Here is a 20,093-nt window from a genome sequence, read left to right on the forward strand (position 1 = left end):
AACAAATAAATCAGAAGTTGTGGTACATACATACAATGAAATATTACTCAGCTATAAAAAGGAACAAAATTTGAGTCAGTTGAACTGAGATGAATCAACCTAGAGCCTGTTATACAGAATGAAATAAGTCAGCAAAACAAGTACATATATTAACATATGTAAGGAATAGAGAAAAATGGTACTGATAAACCTACCTGCAAGGCAGGAATAGAGATGCAGACATAGAGAACGGACTTCCAGACACAAAGGGGTGAGGAGAGGGTGGTCGAACTGAGAGAGTACCATTGAAACATATACATTACCATATGTAAAACAGAAAGCTGGTGGGAAGAAGCTGCATAACACAGAACGCTCAACCCAGTACTCTATAACAACCAAGAGGGGTAGAATGGGCTTGGGGGTGGGAGGGAGGTTCAAGAGGGAAGGGACATATATACTTATGGCTGATCCATGATGTTGTATGGCAGAAACCAATACAATGTTGTAAAGCAATTATCCTCCAATTAAAAATAAACTAAGAAAAAAAGAAATGTAGTTAAATTCACCAGCTGTGAAAGCCATACAGCAAACTTTTCTTCAAGATTTTTTCTTAAAGTATGTATATGAAAAAAAATTTTTTTTAATTTTAATTAAAATTGAAAAATATTTTTAAATAGATAAATATTATATGTGTGGATACTTGATCAGTCATGTCTGACTTTTTGTGACTCTATGACTGTAGACTGCCAGACCCCTCTGTCCCTGGAATTCTCTAGATAAGAATATTGGGGTGGGTTGCTATTTCCTTCCCAAATTATGTTATATACCTAAAACTAATACAATGTTACATGGTAATTATAATCTCAATATCAAAAAATATATCATATTTGGCTCACCAAATGTACCACATTAATGCAAGATGTTAATGATAAGGAAACTATGTGTGAGGGTAGGGGAGAGTAATGTAAGAACACAAGTACTGTTTGTACTATCCCTTCAATTTTTTGGTAAACCTAAGACTACTCTAAAAAATAAAACTCTGCTAATTAAAAAAAAATTAAGTAAACTGACAGTAGCAAGTGCTGGTACCAGAAGTTGCCACACATTACTGGTGGAAATGTAAAATGGTATTCTGGAAATCAGTTTGGCAGTTAGGTAGATACTTACCACATGACTCAGGAATCCCACTTCAAGGTATTTATCCTAGAGAGATTAAAACTTCTGCTCACAAAAAACCTGTGTTCTTAATTGCCAAAAACTGGAAACAACCCTTATGTCCTTCAATGGTTCATTTGGGAATGGATAAACAAAATCACTGCAGATGGTGACTGCAGCCATGAAATTAAAAGACGCTTACACCTTGGAAGGAAAGTTATGACCAATCTAGACACCATATTCGGAGGAGGCAATGGCAACCACTCCAGTACTCTTGCCTGGAAAATCCCATGGGTGGAGGAGCCTGGTAGGCTGCACTCCATGGGGTCGCTGAGGGTCGGACACGACTGAGCAACTTCATGTTCACTTTTCCCTTTCATGCATTGGAGAAGGAATTGGCAAGCCGCTCCAGTGTTCTTGCCTGGAGAATCCCAGGGACGGGGGAGCCTGGTGGGCTGCCGTTTATGGGGTCGCATAGAGTCAGACATGACTAAAGCGACTTAGCAGCAACAGCAGCAGCAGATAGCATATTAAAAAGCAGAGACATTACTTTGCCAACAGAAGTCTGTCTAGTCAAGACTATGGTTTTTTCCAGTGGTCATGTATGGATGTGAGAGTTGGACTGTGAAGAAAGTTGAGTGCCAAAGAATTGATGCTTTTGAACTGTGGTGGTGAAGACTCTTGAGAATCCCTTGGACTGCAAGAAGATACAGCCAGTCCATTTTAAAGGAGATCAGTCCTGGGTGTTCATTGTAAGGACTGATGCTAAAGCTGAAACTCCAATACTCTGGCCACCTCATGCAAAGAGTTGACTCACTGGAAAAGACCCTGATGCTGGGAGAGATTGGGGGAAGGGGGAGAAGGGGACGACAGAGGATGAGATGGCTGGATGGCATCACCGACTCGATGGACATGAGTTTGAGTGAACTCCAGGAGTTGGTGATAGACAGGGAGGCCTGGCGTGCTGCAATTCATGGGGTTGCAAAGAGTGGGACACGAACTGAACTGAACTGAACTGAACTGAAACAAACTATTGATATAGTTTGTTATTCATCAACAACAAGGATGAATCTCACTGGCACTAAACTGAGTGAAAAAAACACTCTCAAAACATTAAAACATTACATGCTCCATGATTACACTCATGTGACACTCTGGAAAATGTAGAAGTACAAGGAGAGAAAACAATGTTAGCATAGATTATGGATGAGGATAAGAAGAATCTACAAAGAGGATAGCACCAGGGAATTTTTTGGAGTGATGGAACCATACAGTATCTTCACTGTGATGACAGTCCTATGAGTCCATAAAGATCCTGTGGCTCATAGAACTTTACATCATGAAAAAACTGATAAATAAATACAAATACACACACACTTTTATTACATTGGTGGTTGCAAAAATGTATACATTTGTCAAAATTCAGAGATCACTTAAAATGGATTAATTTAATTATATATAAATTCACTGTCAAATATATTTGAGAATAAATATAAAATATATATTTAAAGGGGCAAAATATTTGGACACATAACAAAAAAGAAGATATACAACAGCTAATCAACATATGAAAATATTTTCACTACTATGTATAAATTAGATAATTAATGAGAAACAACTGTAGGCCACAGAGAACTCTACTCAGTGTTCCATGGTGACCTAAATGGGAAGGAAATCCAAAAAACAGGAGATGTATGTATAAATACGGGCTTCCCTGCTGACTCAATGGTAAAGAATCTGCCTCCCAATGCAAGAGATTCGAGTTCAATCCCTGGGTCAGGAAGATCCCCTGGAGAAAGAAATGGCCACCCACTCCAGTATTCTGCCTGGGAAATCCCATGGACAGAGGAGCCTAGTGGGCTATATATACAGTTCACGGAGTTGCAAAAAAGTAGGACGTGACTTAGCGCCTGTTCAAGTCACATAAAAAAAAAAAATGACTTAGTGACTAAACAACAAATGTACACATAGAGTTGATTCACTTTTCTGTACAGAAGAAACTAACACAACATTGTAAAGCAAGTACACTCTAATAAAAAAAATATGAAAATATTTTACCACCATTGGTCATCAGGGCAAAACAAATTAAAAGTCCCAAAGTTCACCAACAGAAGAATTAGATAAATGAATTGCATTATACTCATATAATAGAATATTGCTCAGCAATAAAAAGGAACAAACTACTAATAAGTAAAAAACAAAAATGAGCTTCAACAACATTTTACTAAGCAAAAGAAGGCAACACAAAAGAGTATACACTGAAAAAAACAGGCAAAAGTATCTTACAAATATAGAAATTAAAAAATTGGTTGTCCAGAACAGGGTGGGAATAGAGACAACAGGCAAAGAAAAGATACAAGGGTAAGGGCAAAGTGAACTTTCAAGGCTCATGACAATGCTCTATTTCACTGAGATATTGGTTGCATATGTTACATTAGTCAAAGCTCATCCAATTATATACCTAAGATCTGTTTTATATATCTCAGTTAAAAAAAAAAACACAAATAAACAAGTTAAAATTCTGCTAAAGATTATGGAAACTTGCATTTATCCCTTTTTCTTTCATTGAAAGCTACGGTGATGTGTGGGAGAAACCATGAAGCAAGATTTTGGTACCACCTCAAAGTCTACAAACTATGAAGCACATTTAACAAATACTGTTACATCTAAAGCAACAAGGGACCAAGATAATGCTGACAAATTTGCCACTTCAAATCTCAAATAGGATGTAGATTTCCCAGAAGTTAAGTATCACTATCCTAAAGAAGACATCCAACTAGTGTAGGAAACTAGTCATAAGAAAAGAAAATTTGTCTCTGAGGAGGCTGAGGAGGCCCTGTTTCACTTAGTGGGTCAGAGAGAACAAGAGAAAATACGTTGTTACTTCTAAGGAAAAGAAACCTGCTGAAACAAAGAGGAGTTAAGGAAGAGAAGAGAGCAGATTGTATAACATAGAGACCTAATATCTAAAGAGCTCTCTGGTGATCCATGTCTGCCTCTTGAAGGCCAAAAACTAAAGACAGATTATATAACCCAAGGGTAGAGGAAGAAACACATTTAGTAAGACACTTCTTAAGAAACCAAACTCATGGTGCACTGGGACAGCCCAGAGGGATGGAATGAGGAGGGAGGAGGGAGGAGGGTTCAGGATGGGGAACACATGTATACCTGTGGCGGATTCATTTTGATATTTGGCAAAACTAATACAGTTATGTAAAGTTTAAAAATAAAATAAAATTAAAAAAAAAAAAAAGAAACCAAACTCAAATCACATCCATTTACTTAGACTGTGTGTATTTAAAATGATATATTTTTACTCCATTCAGTATTCCAAAGCATAAAATAAAATATGCAAATATAGACAAAATATTCCTAAAATAATGTATTTTTTTCTTCTGTTAGCAACAATTTCACTACATGATAACATTCAGTACTAACTAGTAAATTGGCAGAGATATGGGATCTCTCATTGGTGGCAATACATATTGGTACAAATTTTCTGAGATAATTTTTCAGTATTTATAAAAATTTAATATACAAACTTCCTTACACCTAGTAATCCCACTCAAAAATGGTTCCCTGCTTATGAAAAATAAAGGTTGCTGCAATAATATTTCTATTAGTAAAACTCTAGAAACAACCAAACTGTCTAATATCAGTGCACTAAGTGACTAAATTATTGGATATAGTATATTTGGGGAGTATTGTAAAGCCAATAAAAAATAAGTAAAAGAGGTACATCTAAATGTGTTAAAATAGAAAAAAATATTAAATATTACTAACTAAAAATGGCAAAACACAGAACAAGATGTATTTCATGATCCCTCTTCAGCAATGATCAAAAAATGTAGTCGTACATGGGCAGCATGCTTTTTTCTTCTTGAAAGGAATGAAAAAAAAAAAAAACGTCAGTAGTGACTGCATTCAGGAAATGGTCCCATTTATTATTTTCCTTTTCTATACCCTGTATAAAAAACAAATGTTATTATTTAATAACTAAATTTTTAAATAACATTAGGGAATTCCTTGGTGGTCCAGTGGCTAGAAAACTGTACTTTTCAATGGGTTCAACCCCTGGTCAGGGAACCAAGATCCCACAAGCCATGAAGCACAGTCAAAATAAACAAAAAAATAAATAAATAAGGTTAAAGCAACTAATACTAACAGCTAATCTTTCCTCTGAGAACAAGTTTTAATAAATGGTTAATTTTTCCTGTCTATAACATAAAAATACATATATTCAAGGTGACTTAAAGTCTGTTATCCTAAAATACTACCATTATGAGCTGAACTGTCCCCTTCAAAATTCGCATGTTGACGTCCTAACCTTTAACATGTATGTACGTGAAGATAGGGCCTTTACACAGGGAGTTTATGTTTAAATGGAGTCAAAAGGGTGGGAACATAATTTATAAGACTAGTGTCCTTATAGGAAGAGGAAGAAACTCCAGGGATGTGTGTGCACAGAAAAGAGGCCATATGAGAACACAGCAAGAAGGTGGCCATCTGTAAACCAAGGAAAGAGGCCTTAGAGAAAACAACCCTGCCCGCACCTTGATCTTGGACTTCCAGCCTCCAGATCTGTGAGAAAATAACTTTCTGTTGTCTAAGCCACCAACCTGCGGTATTTCATTATGTTAGAAATGTAGACCAATAAAACTAGTAGACCAATATGTATATTCTCAAACAGAGAACTGGAAAATCTGAGAAAAAATTCCATTTTTAAAACACCGACCATGAGTAGTGCCAGTCAAGAAAAGAAAAAACATATAAAGTGCTATCTTAAGCCTTACTTATGAGAACTCTATAGTATTACTTAAAAGTGATAAAACTGGTGCAGATTTATAATCAGGCTATCTTTTAAAATAACTGTGTCACTTTTTACAATATACCCTCTTTAAATTTACAAAACAAAAAAAGCAAGGGATTTTAATAAGCTTAGCGTTAGCGTTAGTTGCTCAGTCATGTCTGACTCTCTGCAACCCAATGGACTGTACCCTCCAGAAGCTCCTCTGTGCATGGGATTCTCCAGGCAAGAATACTGGAGTGGGTTGCCATTTCCTTCTCCTTTAATAAGCTTAATATTATCATAAATTTAAAATACAATATATAATAATGAGATTTAAATTCCATGAAAAAACAACCATTCACAATACACTATTCTTAGATTTAAACTGAAAAATGACCCTAACCTAAAAGCATGATATTTCAACATATGCCAGAAATAAATTAAAACCTGCAATTATGTAATACAAGAAAATTAAAAAAGAACATATATGAAAATAAAAATTCAGCTTTATTAAAATATTTTAAAACCCTACATACTTATAAGAAGAGAGTTTTTATTTACCCCCTGCAAAGAAACATCCCAGTGTTCTGAGCTTCTGAGTTTGGACAGTGGTGACTGAACATGAACATCCTCTGGTTTTGCTTTTAATATCTTCGTTATCTGAAACCAAAATGAGAAAATAATTAGTTTAATTGAAATATAAGTAAGAGCTGAATGAGCTAACAGAACCACTACATTACCTGCATTAATATTTTGCTATTACTTTTAAGGAGTTTTAAGTTCAGTGCTTAATTTAGAGGTAGTTAAATATGCAGAGAAGGCAATGGCAACCCACTCCAGTGTTCTTGCCTGGAGAATCCCACAGATGAGGGACCCCGGTGGGCTGCTGTCTATGGGATCGCAGAGAGTCGGAAATGACTGAAGTGACTTAGCAGCGGCAGCAGTTAAATATGATTTTATAAAAAGCCTCTTTCACTCAGTATAAAAGTAGATAAATGAGGTATCACAATAACTACTTAACTATTCTTACTTGCAGTTTCTTCCTCTTCTAATCTCTCAAACACTACCTCCTGAGTTCTCTAATACACAAATCTAATTATGGCTACAATCTTAAACTACAATGGTGCCCATTACTTACAGATGTAACTCTTAACAATCTGGCTCTTTGATGTCACTCACACATCACAAACTCTACACCTTAACCACACTGAGTTTACTCAACCTTCTTCAGGCATACATCTCTAGACCTCTGTATGTACTGCTTCTTTAACCTAGAATGCTCTTCCCTCTATTTCTCCCCTATTAAACACCTCAGATTCTGCAAAAAATTATTCTTATCCACACAATCGTCACTCCCATACCAGGGCTTTCCTTTCTCTGGGTATTAGTACTTGGTAGTTTGTATTATGCATATCATGCTATCTTATAATTATTTATCTACATGTTTGTCTTCTTCACCAGACTGTGAAGGGACTAAGAGAGTGTACTCTGACTTAGTCACCTTTATATTCCAAAGTGAATGGCTTACAATACACCAAATAAACAAATGAATGGATGGATTGTAGCCACAAGCTTGAAATCATCTGCTTAGAACTTAAATAATTTTACTTTCACATTATAAATGATGGTTAAGCATCAAGTTCAGCTTATTATATAACATAAGCACTGGGCTTCCAATATAATAAGCATCGGGCTTCCCAAGTGGTGCGAGTGGTAAAGAACCGGCCTGTCAAGGCAGGAGACATAAGAGACGTGGGTTCAACCCCCGGGTCTAGAAGATCCCCTAAAGGAGGGCATGGCAACCCACTCCAGTATTCCTGCCCAGAAAATCCCATAGACAGAGGAGCCTGGTGGGCTACAATCCATAGGGTTGCAAAGAGTCAGACATGACTGAAGTGACTCAGCATGCATAATAAGCACTGTATCAACTACAATCAGTAACACCATAAAATGCTTTCAATAAGAGTAAAGCAAAAGGGCTTCCCTGGTGGTCCAGTGATTAAGAATCCACCTTGCAATGCAGGGGACACCACTTTGATCCCTGCTCTGGGAAGATCCCACATGCTGTGGGGAAACTAAGCCCATGTGCCAGAACCACTGAGCCTTAGCTCTGGAGCCTGCAAGCCACAACTACTGAAGCCCACACATCCTAGAACCTACGCTCCTCAACAAGAGAAGCCACCACAATGAGAAGCCTGCGCACTGCAACTACAGACTAGCCCTCACTCAGTGCATCCAGAGAAAGCCTGAATGCAGCAAAAAAGACTCAGTGAAGCCAAAAATAAATAGATAAAATTATTTTTAAAAATCTACAAATGGTAAATGCTGAAGAGGGTGTGAAGAGAAAGGAACCCTCCTACACTGCTGGTGGGAATGCAAACTGATATAGCCCACTAGGAAGAACAGTATGGAGGTTCCTTAAAAAACTAAAACTAGAGCTACTGTATGATCCAGCAATCCCACTCCTGGGCATATAACTGAAGAAAACCATACTTTGAAAAGATACATGCATCCCAATGTTCACTGCAACACTATTTACAAAAGCTAGTAGGTAGAAGTAACTTAAACGTCCACCAACAGAGGAATCAATAAAGAAGATGTGGTCATATATACAATGGAATATTACTCAGCCATAAAAAAGAATGAAATAATAGCATTTGCAACAACATGGCAAGAATACACAGAAGAACTGTACAAAAAAGATCTTCACGACCCAGATAATCACGATGGTGTGATCACTCACCTAGAGCCAGACATCCTGGAATGTGAAGTCAAGTGGGCCGTAGAAAGCATCACTACAAACAAAGCTAGTGGAGGTGATGGAATTCCAGTTGAGCTATTTCAAATCCGAAAAGAGGATGCTGTGAAAGTGCTGCACTCAATATGAAACTCAGCAGTGGCCACGGGACTGAAAAAGGTCCGTTTTCATTCCAAACCCAAAGAAGGGCAATGCCAAAGAATGCTCAAGTTACCACACAATTGCACTCATCTCATACACTAGTAAAGTAATGCTCAAAATTCTCCAAGCCAGGCTTCAGCAATACGTGAACCATGAACTTCCAGATGTTCAAGCTGGTTTTAGAAAAGGCAGAGGAACCAGAGATCAAATTGCCAACATCTGCTGGATCACGGAAAAAACAAGAGAGTTCCAGAAAAACATCTATTTCTGCTTTATTGACTGTGCCAAAGCCTTTGACTGTGTGGATCACAATAAACTGTGGAAAATTCTGGAAGAGATGGGAATACCAGACCACCTGACCTGCCTCTTGAGAAACCTATATGCAGGTCAGGAAGCAACAGTTAGAACCGGACATGGAACAACAGACTGGTTCCAAACAGGAAAAGGAGTACGTCAAGGCTGTATATTGTCACCCTGCTTATTTAACTTCTATGCAGAGTACATCATGAGAAAGGCTGGGCTGGATGAAGCACAAGCTGGAATCAAGACTGCCGGGAGAAATATCAATAACCTCAGACAGGCAGATGACACCACCCTTATGGCAGAAAGTGAAGAGGAACTAAAAAGCCTCTTGATGAAAGTGAAAGTGGAGAGCGAAAAAGTTGGCTTAAAGCTCAACATTCAGAAAACGAAGATCATGGCATCTGGTCCCACCACTTCATGGGAAATAGATGGGGAAACAGTGGAAACAGTGTCAGACTTTTTTTGGGGGGCTCCAAAATCACTGCAGATGGTGACTGCAGCCATGAAATTAAAAGACTCTTACTCCTTGGAAGGAAAGTTATGACCAACTTAGATAGCATATTCAAAAGCAGAGACATTACTTTGCCAACAAAGGTCTGTCTAGTCAAGGCTATGGTTTTTCCCGTGGTCATGTATGGATGTGAGAGTTGGACTGTGAAGAAAGATGAGCACCAAAGAATTGATGCTTTTGAACTCTAGTGCTGGAGAAGACTCTTGCAAGTCCCTTGGACTGCAAGGAGATCCAACCAGTCCATCCTAAAGGAGACCAGTCCTGGCTATTCATTGGAAGGACTAATGATTGGCTTAAACTCCAATACTTTGGCCACCTCATGTGAAGAGTTGACTCACTGGAAAAGACTCTGATGCTGGGAGGGATTGGGGGCAGGAGGAGAAGGGGATGACAGAGGATGAGATGGCTGGATGGCATCACCAACTTGATGTACATGAGCCTGGGTGAACTCCGTGAGTTGGTGATGGACAGGGAGGCCTTGCGTGCTGGACAGGTGATGGACAGGCGTGCTGCGATTCATGGGTTGCAAAGAGTCGGACACGAATGAGCGACTGAACTGAACTGAACTGAACTGGATGGACCTAGAGATTGTTACACTGAGTAAAGTAAGTCAGACAGAGAAAGACAGATATATGACATTGCTTATTTGTGCAATCTAAAAAATGGTACAAACGAACCTATGTACAAAACAGGAATAGAGTCAAAGACATAGAAAAGAACCTTACAGTTACCAGAGGAGAAAGGGGGTAGGGAGGAAGGATAAACTGTGAGATTGAGATTGACATATACACACTGTTGTTGTTTGGTTGCTAAGTCGTGTCTGACACTTTGCGACCCCACGGACTGTAACCCACCAGGCTCCTCTGCCCATGGGATTTCCCAGGCAAGAATACTGGAGTGTGTTGCCATTTCTTTCTCCACATACACACACTATTACATATAAAATAGATAACTAATAAGGATGTACTGTATAGCACAGGAAACTCTACTCAATACTCTGTAATGACCTATATGGGAAAAGAATGTTGAAGAGTGGAAATATGTACATATATAATGATTTACTTTGCGGTATACCTAAAACTAACACAACACTGTAAATCAACTATACTCCAATAAAGATTTTTTAATTAAATAAATAAATAAAACCGGGCATAGTAGCAAGATAATGGGCTTCCCAGGTGGCACAGTGGTAAAGAATCTGCCTGCAAATGCAAGAGATGTGGGCTCAATCCCTGGGTCAAGAAGATACCTTGGAGTAGCAAATTGCAAACTGCTCCAGTATCCTTGCCCAGAAAATTCCATGGACAGGGAGCCTGATGGGCTACAATCTATGGGATTGCAAAGACTCGGACACACATACACACATAGAAGCAATGTAAAATCTCTTTTTTTAACTCCTTTATTAATCTTACTTAAGCTAAATCCAGAATTTTTTCTTTTATTTTTTGCTGCCTGGCATGGCTTGCAGGATCTTAGTTTCCAACCAGGAATCAAACCCAGGCCCACAGCAGTGAAATCACCGAGTCCCAACCACTGGACCACCAGGGAATTCACTAAATCCAGAAAATTAAATGAAGAAACCACACCCCACAAATCTGAAGTAAGCAAAGGCAGAATAAGAGTACCCAAATCTACACTCTGTGTGGTCTTGCAAGGTACTCTTGATTTCACAGCCCTCCTTTATGATATCTTCTTCTCACTCTTTTTTTCCAAAAACTGTGCCAAATTAAAGTTCTTTGTGTATAATTAGAATGCTTCAGAATAAAGTGGCTACTAAATTATTATAACGCAAATCAAGGTACTGCTGCTGCTGCTGCTGCTAAGTCGCTTCAGTCGTGTCCGACTCTGTGCAAACCCATATGGCATTTAAATCACAAAATTCTATAGCAAAAAAGATTATCTTTCTAAAAACAGATCAAATCTTTTTCAACACCTTCTAGGTAGGTAGAAACCTCATTTTGCTTGTTTTGCTATTCCTGGCTTATATGAAAGAAATAAACGAAAAAATATGTTTAAAGAGATACATACCAAATAGTAACTTTCAGCGCATAACTTGAATACAACTCTTCAACATCTATAGTATCATAAATGAATGCACATGAGGTACTCTAATATATTCGATCATCAAATAAATGAGTTATGTTTTACATAAATTTAAAATAATATTTGAAAAGTATACTGGTAAATTTTATAATGATTTAAACAAGCCTGGTCCCAGAAAGGACTTCCTATGTTCTAGTTACCCTTGATTACTTAGGACATACCACTGGTGGCTCAGATGGTAAAAAAGACCTAAGTTCAATCCCTGAGTCAGGAAGATCCCCTGGAGAAAGAAATGGCTACCCAATCCAGTTATTGTTGCCTGGAGAATTCCTTGGACCAAGAAGCCCGGAGGCAATGGGGTCGCAAAGAGTTGGACATGACTGAATGACTAACACATCCCCCAAAAAAACACTGATTAGTTATAGATTTACAGTATTTTCTTTAAAATTTTATTGAAAAGACAAATACCAAAATACTTTCAATATTATTAACTCTAAAGATAATCCAAAAGTTAAGAGCAAAACTAATACATACCTTATGTAACTCTGAAGATGAAGGCTTTTTCCTTTTCCCTTCTGTGACAATTTCTAGAAAGACATGATAAAAATTAGCATTTAAGAAACAACAGAACAGAATTAATCCTTTCATAGCTGTCTTCTGTCTTAAAGTAACTTTTCTCGTTAGATTTACAATTTATAATGATACACTTCACAGAACCTGAAGGACTTACATAAAGGTTAAAAATAAACAGAAGAGTAACAGATTCTCATAAAATTTCTTGATTAAACAATGTATGTACAATGACAACTGAAATACGATAGGTAGCTGACTCTAAGAACTAAGTAAGAAATTCCCTGGCAAAAATCCTAGTATCCGAGAGGTCTTTGATATATTTTGGTTGAACTGTAAGACCAGATAAATTCTTATAATAGGGAACAAGGGGGCTACGGGAGAGGAGAGCAGAGGGTAAGGGCTACATATCTAAGCTTCTATGCAAAAGAGAACAGCTTAGATCTTTCTTCACCATTTTTCAGACTTCCTAACGGATGTTCTTTGTTTCGTTTTCTTTTTTTTTTTTTAATTTTAAATTTATTTTTCTAACTGAAGGATAATAGCTTGACAGAATTTTGTTGGTTTCTGTCAAACATCAACATGAATGATTCTTTTCTTCAGTCAGCAAATACGTACTTAATGTTTATCATGTGCATGGCACTGTGCCAGCCAGTGGGTATTGGGTGGTGAGCAAATTTAACACAGTTAAGTCTTCCTGGAATTTACAATTCACTGGAATTTCTCACAATTTTCATAATAAAAATCAATCATAGAGACCCACACATATGTGGTCACTTATTTAAGACAAACACACCCCCCCCGCAATTCAGTGAGGAAGGGATGATCTTTTCCATGAGTAACGCTAAAGCAATTTTACAACCAAATGATGTAAACAAATAAATAATAAACATATTATACACAAAAATTATTTATAAATGGATCAAAGATTTAAATGTCAAAGACAAATAAAGCTTCTAGAATAAAAATGAAGAGAATATTGTCATGATCTTGGGGTTGGTAAGGATTTTTCAAACAAGATTCAAGTAGTACTAACCATAATGGAAAAGATTAATAAACTCAACTTCATTAAAATTAAAAACTTTTGTTCACCAAACCTCATCACTTAATGAGAAAGCAAACTGCAGACTGGAAGAAGATGATTTATAACACAGTTATCTATGTACAGCATGATGACTATAGTTAATACTGTGTAATACATGTATCTGTCAAAGGACTCATAACCAGAATACATAAAAAAGAACTCCTATAAAGCAAAGGCAAGACAACCCAGTGTTCACAATGGGCAAAACCCTTGAATAGGTACTTCATAAAAATTTAAAAAAATTCCAAATGGGCAATAAATGTATGAAGTGTCTACTCATTATTAAAGTACCTCAATTTCATTATTACTAGGGAAGTGCAAGCTAAAATGTCAATAGAATATCATTTACCCTTAGGGTAAAATTTAAAACACAAACAATATCAAGTTGTTTTTTTTGTTTTTTTTTACAATATCAAGTATTGGTAATTGGTCATATTCTATATGACTAGAAGTCTCATCTACTGCTTGTGGGAGGGTAAATGAATACATCTACTTTGTCAGTCAGTATCTTCTAAAGTTAGACACCTGCTTACTTAATGTTCAACAATAATATTAATAGATATTTAACCAAAAGAAATGAGTGACTATGCCTCTAAAAGGCATAAAAATGCTATCCTATAAAATGCTATCCTATAAAACAGGCATGTATAAAAATGCTATCTTTGTTCTTAATGATGAAACCTAAAAACAATCCAAATATCCATCATAGGAGCAAGAATAGACCTTTTTATACAATAGAAAACAACATGAATAAAATTTTTTATACAATAGAAAACTACACAGTAATAAAAAGAATGAACACCTGCTATGCACAATATGAATACATCTCACAGACATTATGTTCAAAGAAAATCAGATGCAGAAAAATGTACAATTCTATTTATGTGGAATTCAAGAATGGGTAAAACAAATCTATGATGCTATTAGTTAGGATGGTGCAAGTACCCAAACAGGGAAAGACTACTAACTCAATGGGACAGGATACAAGTTGGTCTTCTGAGATGCTCAAAATGTTCCAATCTTGAACTTGGTGATAGTTATACAGGTGTATGTATACAAGTATAAAAAGTCATCAAACATCAAAGACATGGTACTGTGTCATATGTAATTGTTGTTTGCTCACTAAGTTGTGTCTGACTCTTTGCGACCTTGTAGACTGCAGCAAGCCAGGCTCCTGTCACCTTGAATATCTCCCAGAGTTTACTCAAATTTATATCCATTGTGTCAGTGATGCTATCTAACCATCTAATCTTCTGCTACCCCCTTCTCTACCCCTTCTCCTTTTGCCTTCAATCTTTCCCAGCATTAGGGTCTCTTCCTATAAGTGGGTTCTTCACATCAGGTGGACAAAGTATTGGAGCTTCAGCTTTGGCAACAGTCCTTCCAATGACTATTCAGGGTTGATTTTCTTAAGGATTGACTGGTTTTATCTCCTTGCTATCCAAGGGACTCTCAAGAGTCTTCTCCAGCACCACAATTCAAAAGCATCAATTCTTCAGGACTCGGTCTTTTTGAATGGTCCAACTCTCACAACCATACATGACTACTGGAAAAACCATAGCTTTGAGTAATCGGAACTTTATAAGCAAAGTGATATCTCTGCTTCTTAATACACCGTCTAGGTCTGTCAAAGCTTTCCTTCTATGGAGCAAGTGTCTTTTAATTTCATGACTGCAGTTACCGACCTCAGTGATTCTGGAGCCCAAGAAAAGAAAATCTGTCATTGCTTCCACTTTTCCCTTTTCTATTTGCCATGAAGTTATGGGAGTGGATGCCATGATCTTAATTTTTTAATGTTGAGTTTTAAGTTAGCTTTTTCACTCTCCTCTTTCACTTTCACCAAGAGGCTCTTTAATTCCTCTTCACTCTCTGCCATTAGAGTGGTAGCATCTACATATCTGACATTGTTGATATTTCTCCTGGCAATCTTGATTCCAGCTTGTGATTCATCCAGCCCAGCATTTCACATCATGTACTCTCCATATAAGTTAAATAAACAAAGTATCAATATACAGCCTTGTCGTACTCCTTTCCCAATTTTGAACCAATCCATTGTTTCATGTCCAGTTCTAACTGTTGCTTCTTGACCCACTTACAGGTTTCTCAGGAGGCAGGTAAGGTTGTCTGGTATTCCCATTTCTTTAACAATTTTCCACATTTTGTTGTGATCCACACAAAGGCTTTAACGTAGTCAATGAAGGAGAAATAGATGTTTTTTCTGGACTTCCCTTGCTTTCTCCATGATCCAATGAATTTGATCTCTGTTCCCTCTGACTCTTCAAAACTAGCTGGCATATCTGGAAGTTCTCAGTTCACATACTCCTGAAGCCTAGCTTTAACAATTGAGGATAACCTTGCCAGCATGTGAAATGAGAGCAACTGTACCACAGTGTGAACATTTTTTGGCATCACCCTTCTTTGGAATTGGAATGAAAACTGACCTTTTCCAGTCCTGTGGTCATTGCTGAGTTTTCCAAATTTGCTGATATATATTGAGTGCAGTACTTTAACAGCATCATCTTTTAGGATTTTAAAGAGATCAGCTGGAATTCCATCGTATCCACTCACTTTGTTCGTAGTAATGCTTCCTAAGACCCACTTGACCTCACATACCAGAATGTCTGGCAGTGACTGACCATACCATCATGGTTATCTGGGTCATTAAGACATTTTCTGTATAATTCTTCTGTATATTCTTGCCACCTCTTCTTAAGATCGTCTGCTTCTGCTTCTGTTAGGTCTCACCATTTCTGTCCTTTATCATGCCCATCCTTGCAAGAAATGTTGCCTTGGTATCTTCAACTTTCTTGAAGAGATCTCCAATAGTCTCCATTTTACTGTGTTCCTCTATATCTTTGCACTGGTCATTTAAGAAGGCCTTCTTATCTCTCCTTGCTATTCTCTGGAACTCTGAATTCAGTTGGGTGTATCTTTCCCTTTCTCCCTTGCTTTTCACTTATCTTCTTTTCTCAGATATTTGTAAAGCCTCCTAAAGCAACCACCTTGCCATCCTATATTTCTTTTTCTTTAGGATGATTTTGGTCACTGCCTATTGTACAATGTTATGAACGTCTGTCCACAGTTCTTCAAGCACTCTCTCTACCAGATCTAATCCCTTGAATCTTTTCATCACTTTCAAGGATTTGATTTAGGTCATACTTGAATGGCCTATTGTTTTTTCCTATTTTCTTCTTTTAAGCCTGAATTTTGCAATAAGAAACTCATGATCTGAGCCACAGGCATCTCCAGGTCTTGTTTTTACTGACTGTATAGATCCTCTCATCTTTGGCTGCAAAGAACATCATCAATCGGATTCCAGTACTGACCATCTGGTGATGTCCATGTGTAGAGTCATCTCTTAGGTTGCTGGAAATGGGTATTTGCTATGATCATGTTTTCTTGACAAAACTCTGTTAGCCTTTACCCTGCTTCATTCTGTACTGCAAGGCCAAACTTGCTTGTTATTCTGAGTATCTCTTGACTTCCTACTTTTGCATTCCAGTCCCCTATGATGAAAAGGACATCTTTTTTTTTTTTTTTTTTTTTTTTGGTGTTAGTTCTACAAGGACTTGTAGGTCTTCATAGAACTGTTAAACTTCAACTTCTTTCGCATCAGTGGTTAGGGGACAGACTTCTGTCATTTTTGATGTTGCACCAAAGTACTGCATTTTGAACTCATCTGTTGACTATGAAGGCTACTCCATTCCTTCCAAGGAATTCTGGCTACAATGGTTGTCTAAATTAAATTCACCCATTACCATCCATTTTAATTCGCTGATTTCTAAGATGTCGATGTTCTCTTTTGCTATCACCTGCTACCATGTCCAGTTTACCTTGATTCATGGACCTAATATTCCAGGTTGCTATGCAATATTGTTCTGTACAGCATAGGACTTAACTTTCACCACCAGACACATCCACAACTGAGCATCATTTCCACTTTGGTCCAGCTGCTTCATTCTTTCAGGAGCTATTCATAATTCCCCTCTGCTTTTTCCCAGTAGCATACTGGACGCATTCTGACCTTGGGGGCTTATATTCCAGAGACATATCTTTTTGCCTTTTCATACAGTCCATGGGGTTCTCCAAGCAAGAATACTAGCGTGGACTTTGATTTCTTACCAGTCAACCACCTTCTGTAAGAATTCTTCAGTACGACCTGGCCATCCTGGGTGGCTCTGCACCCATGGCTCATAGCTTCCCTGAGCTTGCTGCGACCATGAAGAGACTATATATGTGGTACCTCAACTTAATAATTAAAAAACATTTAAAGTAACAGTTATAACAAATGGGATATAACTTATCCAGAAATCTATAGACCTGAAACAATTTATCTCATTTCATAAAAATAGTGTGAGTTTAACCAAATGCATTTCCTTGAGTAATCACTGACATAAAAATCATTTTAACTTCTATACTTAAGCTTTTGATAGTTTTAAACAATTGTCAATAAAGTAGCACTTCTTTTTTTTTATTATTTTTTTTATAAAGTAGCACTTCTTGAACTACCAAAAACAAGTAACATTTAAGTAAATGTTAAGAACTTCTTTAAAAAAAATAGAAAGCCTTTCTTACATAAATTCAATTTCTAGTCAATTTTCAACTGAATATATAGGGCTTCCATGATCCAGTGGATGTTGGCAATTTGACCTCTGGTTCTCCTTCCTTTTCTAAAACCAGCTTGAACATCTGGAAGTTCACGGTTCACGTATTGCTGAAGCACGACTTGGAGAATTTTGAGCGTTACTTTACTAGCGTGTGAGACGAGTGCAATTGTGTGGTAGTTTGAGCATTCTTTGGCTTTACCTTTCTTTGGGATTGGAATGAAAACTGACCTTTTCCATTCCTGTGGCCACTGCTGAGTTTTCCAAATTTGCTGGCATATTGAGTGCAGCACTTTCACAGCATCATCTTTCAGGATTTGAAATAGCTCAACTGCAAGTCTATCACCTTCACTAGCTTTGTTCATAGTGATGCTTTCCAAGGCCCACTTGACTTCACATTCCAGGATGTCTGGCCCTAGGTCAGTGATCACACCATCGTGATTATCTTGGTCATGAAGAACTTTTTTGTACAGTTTTTCTGTGTATTCCTGCCACCTCTTCTTAATGTCTTCTGCTTCTGTTAGGTCCATACCATTTCTGTCCTTTATCGAGCTCATCTTTGCATGAAATGTCCCCTTGGTATCTCTAATTTTCTTGAAGAGATCTCTAGTCTTTCCCATTCTGTTGTTGTCCTCTATTTCTTTGCACTGATTGCTGAGGAAAGCTTTCTTATCTCTTCTTGCTATTCTTTGGAACTCTGCATTCAGATGCTTATATCTTTCCTTTTCTCCTTTGCTTTTCACTTCTCTTCTTTTCACAGCTATTTGTAAGGCCTCCTCAGACAGTCATTTTGCTTTTTTGTATTTCTTTTCTATGGGGATGATCTTGATCCCTGTCTCTTGTACAAGGTCACGAACTTCCATCCATAGTTCATCAGGCACTCTATCTATCAGATCTAGAAAGTTCTAGATCTATCAGATGGTCTATCAGATCTAGAGAGTTCCAGAAAAACATCTATTTCTGCTTTATTGACTGTGCCAAAGCCTTTGACTATGTGGATCACAATAAACTGTGGAAAATTCTGCAAGAGATGGGAATACCAGACCACCTGACCTGCCTCTTGAGAAACCTATATGCAGGTCAGGAAGCAACACTTAGAACTGGACATGGAACAACAGACTGGTTCCAAACAGGAAAAGGAGTACGTCAAGGCTGTATATTGTCACCCTGCTTATTTAACTTCTATGCAGAGTACATCATGAGAAAGGCTGGGCTGGATGAAGCACAAGCTGGAATCAAGATTGCTGGGAGAAATATCAATAACCTCAGACAGGCAGATGACACCACCTTTATGGCAGAAAGTGAAGAGGAATTAAAAACCTCTTGATGAAAGTAAAAGTGGAGAGTGAAAAAGTAGGCTTAAAGCTCAACATTCAAAAAACGAAGATCATGGCATCTGGTCCCACCACTTCATGGGAAATAGATGGGGAAACAGTGGAAACAGTGTCAGACTTTTTTGGGGGGGGGGCTCCAAAATCACTGCAGATGGTGACTGCAGCCATGAAATTAAAAGACGCTTACTCCTTGGAAGGAAAGTTATGACCAACCTAGATAACATATTCAAAAGCAGAGACATTACTTTGCCAACAAAGGTCCATCTAGTCAAGGCTATGGTTTTTCCTGTGGTCATGTATTGATGTGAGAGTTGGACTGTGAAGAAAGAGGAGCGCCGAATAATTGATGCTTTTGAACTGTGGCGTTGGAGAAGACTCTTGAGAGTCCCTTGGACTGCAAGGAGATCCAACTAGTCCATTCTGAAGATCAGCCCTGGGACTCCTTTGGAGGGAATGATGCTGAAGCTGAAACTCCAGTACTTTGGCCACCTCATGCAAAGAGTTGACTCATTGGAAAAGACTCTGATGCTGGGAAAGATTGGGGGCAGGAGGAGAAGGGGATGACAGAGGATGAGATGGCTGGATTGCATCACCAACTCGATGGATATGAATCTGAGTGAAGTCCAGGAGTTGATGGACAGGGAGGCCTGGAGTGCTGCAATTCACGGGGTAGCAAAGAGTCGGATGCGAGTGAGTGACTGAACTGAACTGGACTGATATAGGGCTTCCCTGGTGGCTCAGTGGTAAAGAATCTGCCTGCCACTGCAGGAGACATGGGTTTAATCCCTGATTCAGGAAGATGCCGCAGGGCAAATTAAGCCC

General features: G+C 37.9%; 1 protein-coding gene across 11 annotated transcripts in view; it reads right to left on the reverse strand.

Annotated features, from left to right (window-relative positions):
* SENP7 (SUMO specific peptidase 7) overlaps nucleotides 1–20,093 on the reverse strand; it is a 184,947-nt gene that overhangs the window by 111,596 nt on the left and 53,258 nt on the right. For 10 of the 11 annotated variants that reach the window (XM_044941267.2, XM_044941279.2, XM_044941309.2 and 7 more), the window contains 2 exons: nucleotides 12,214–12,266; nucleotides 6,485–6,583 (listed from right to left, as the gene is read on the reverse strand). In XM_044941267.2, coding sequence (XP_044797202.2) covers nucleotides 6,485–6,583; nucleotides 12,214–12,266 — 152 coding nt within the window. Of the gene's footprint in view, nucleotides 1–6,484; nucleotides 6,584–11,664; nucleotides 11,711–12,213; nucleotides 12,267–20,093 lie in introns of all 11 variants that reach the window. The other variant, XM_044941299.2, reaches the window with a different exon arrangement.

Source organism: Bubalus bubalis, chromosome 1, assembly GCF_019923935.1.
Source record: "Bubalus bubalis isolate 160015118507 breed Murrah chromosome 1, NDDB_SH_1, whole genome shotgun sequence".
Lineage (NCBI taxonomy): Eukaryota > Metazoa > Chordata > Mammalia > Artiodactyla > Bovidae > Bubalus > Bubalus bubalis.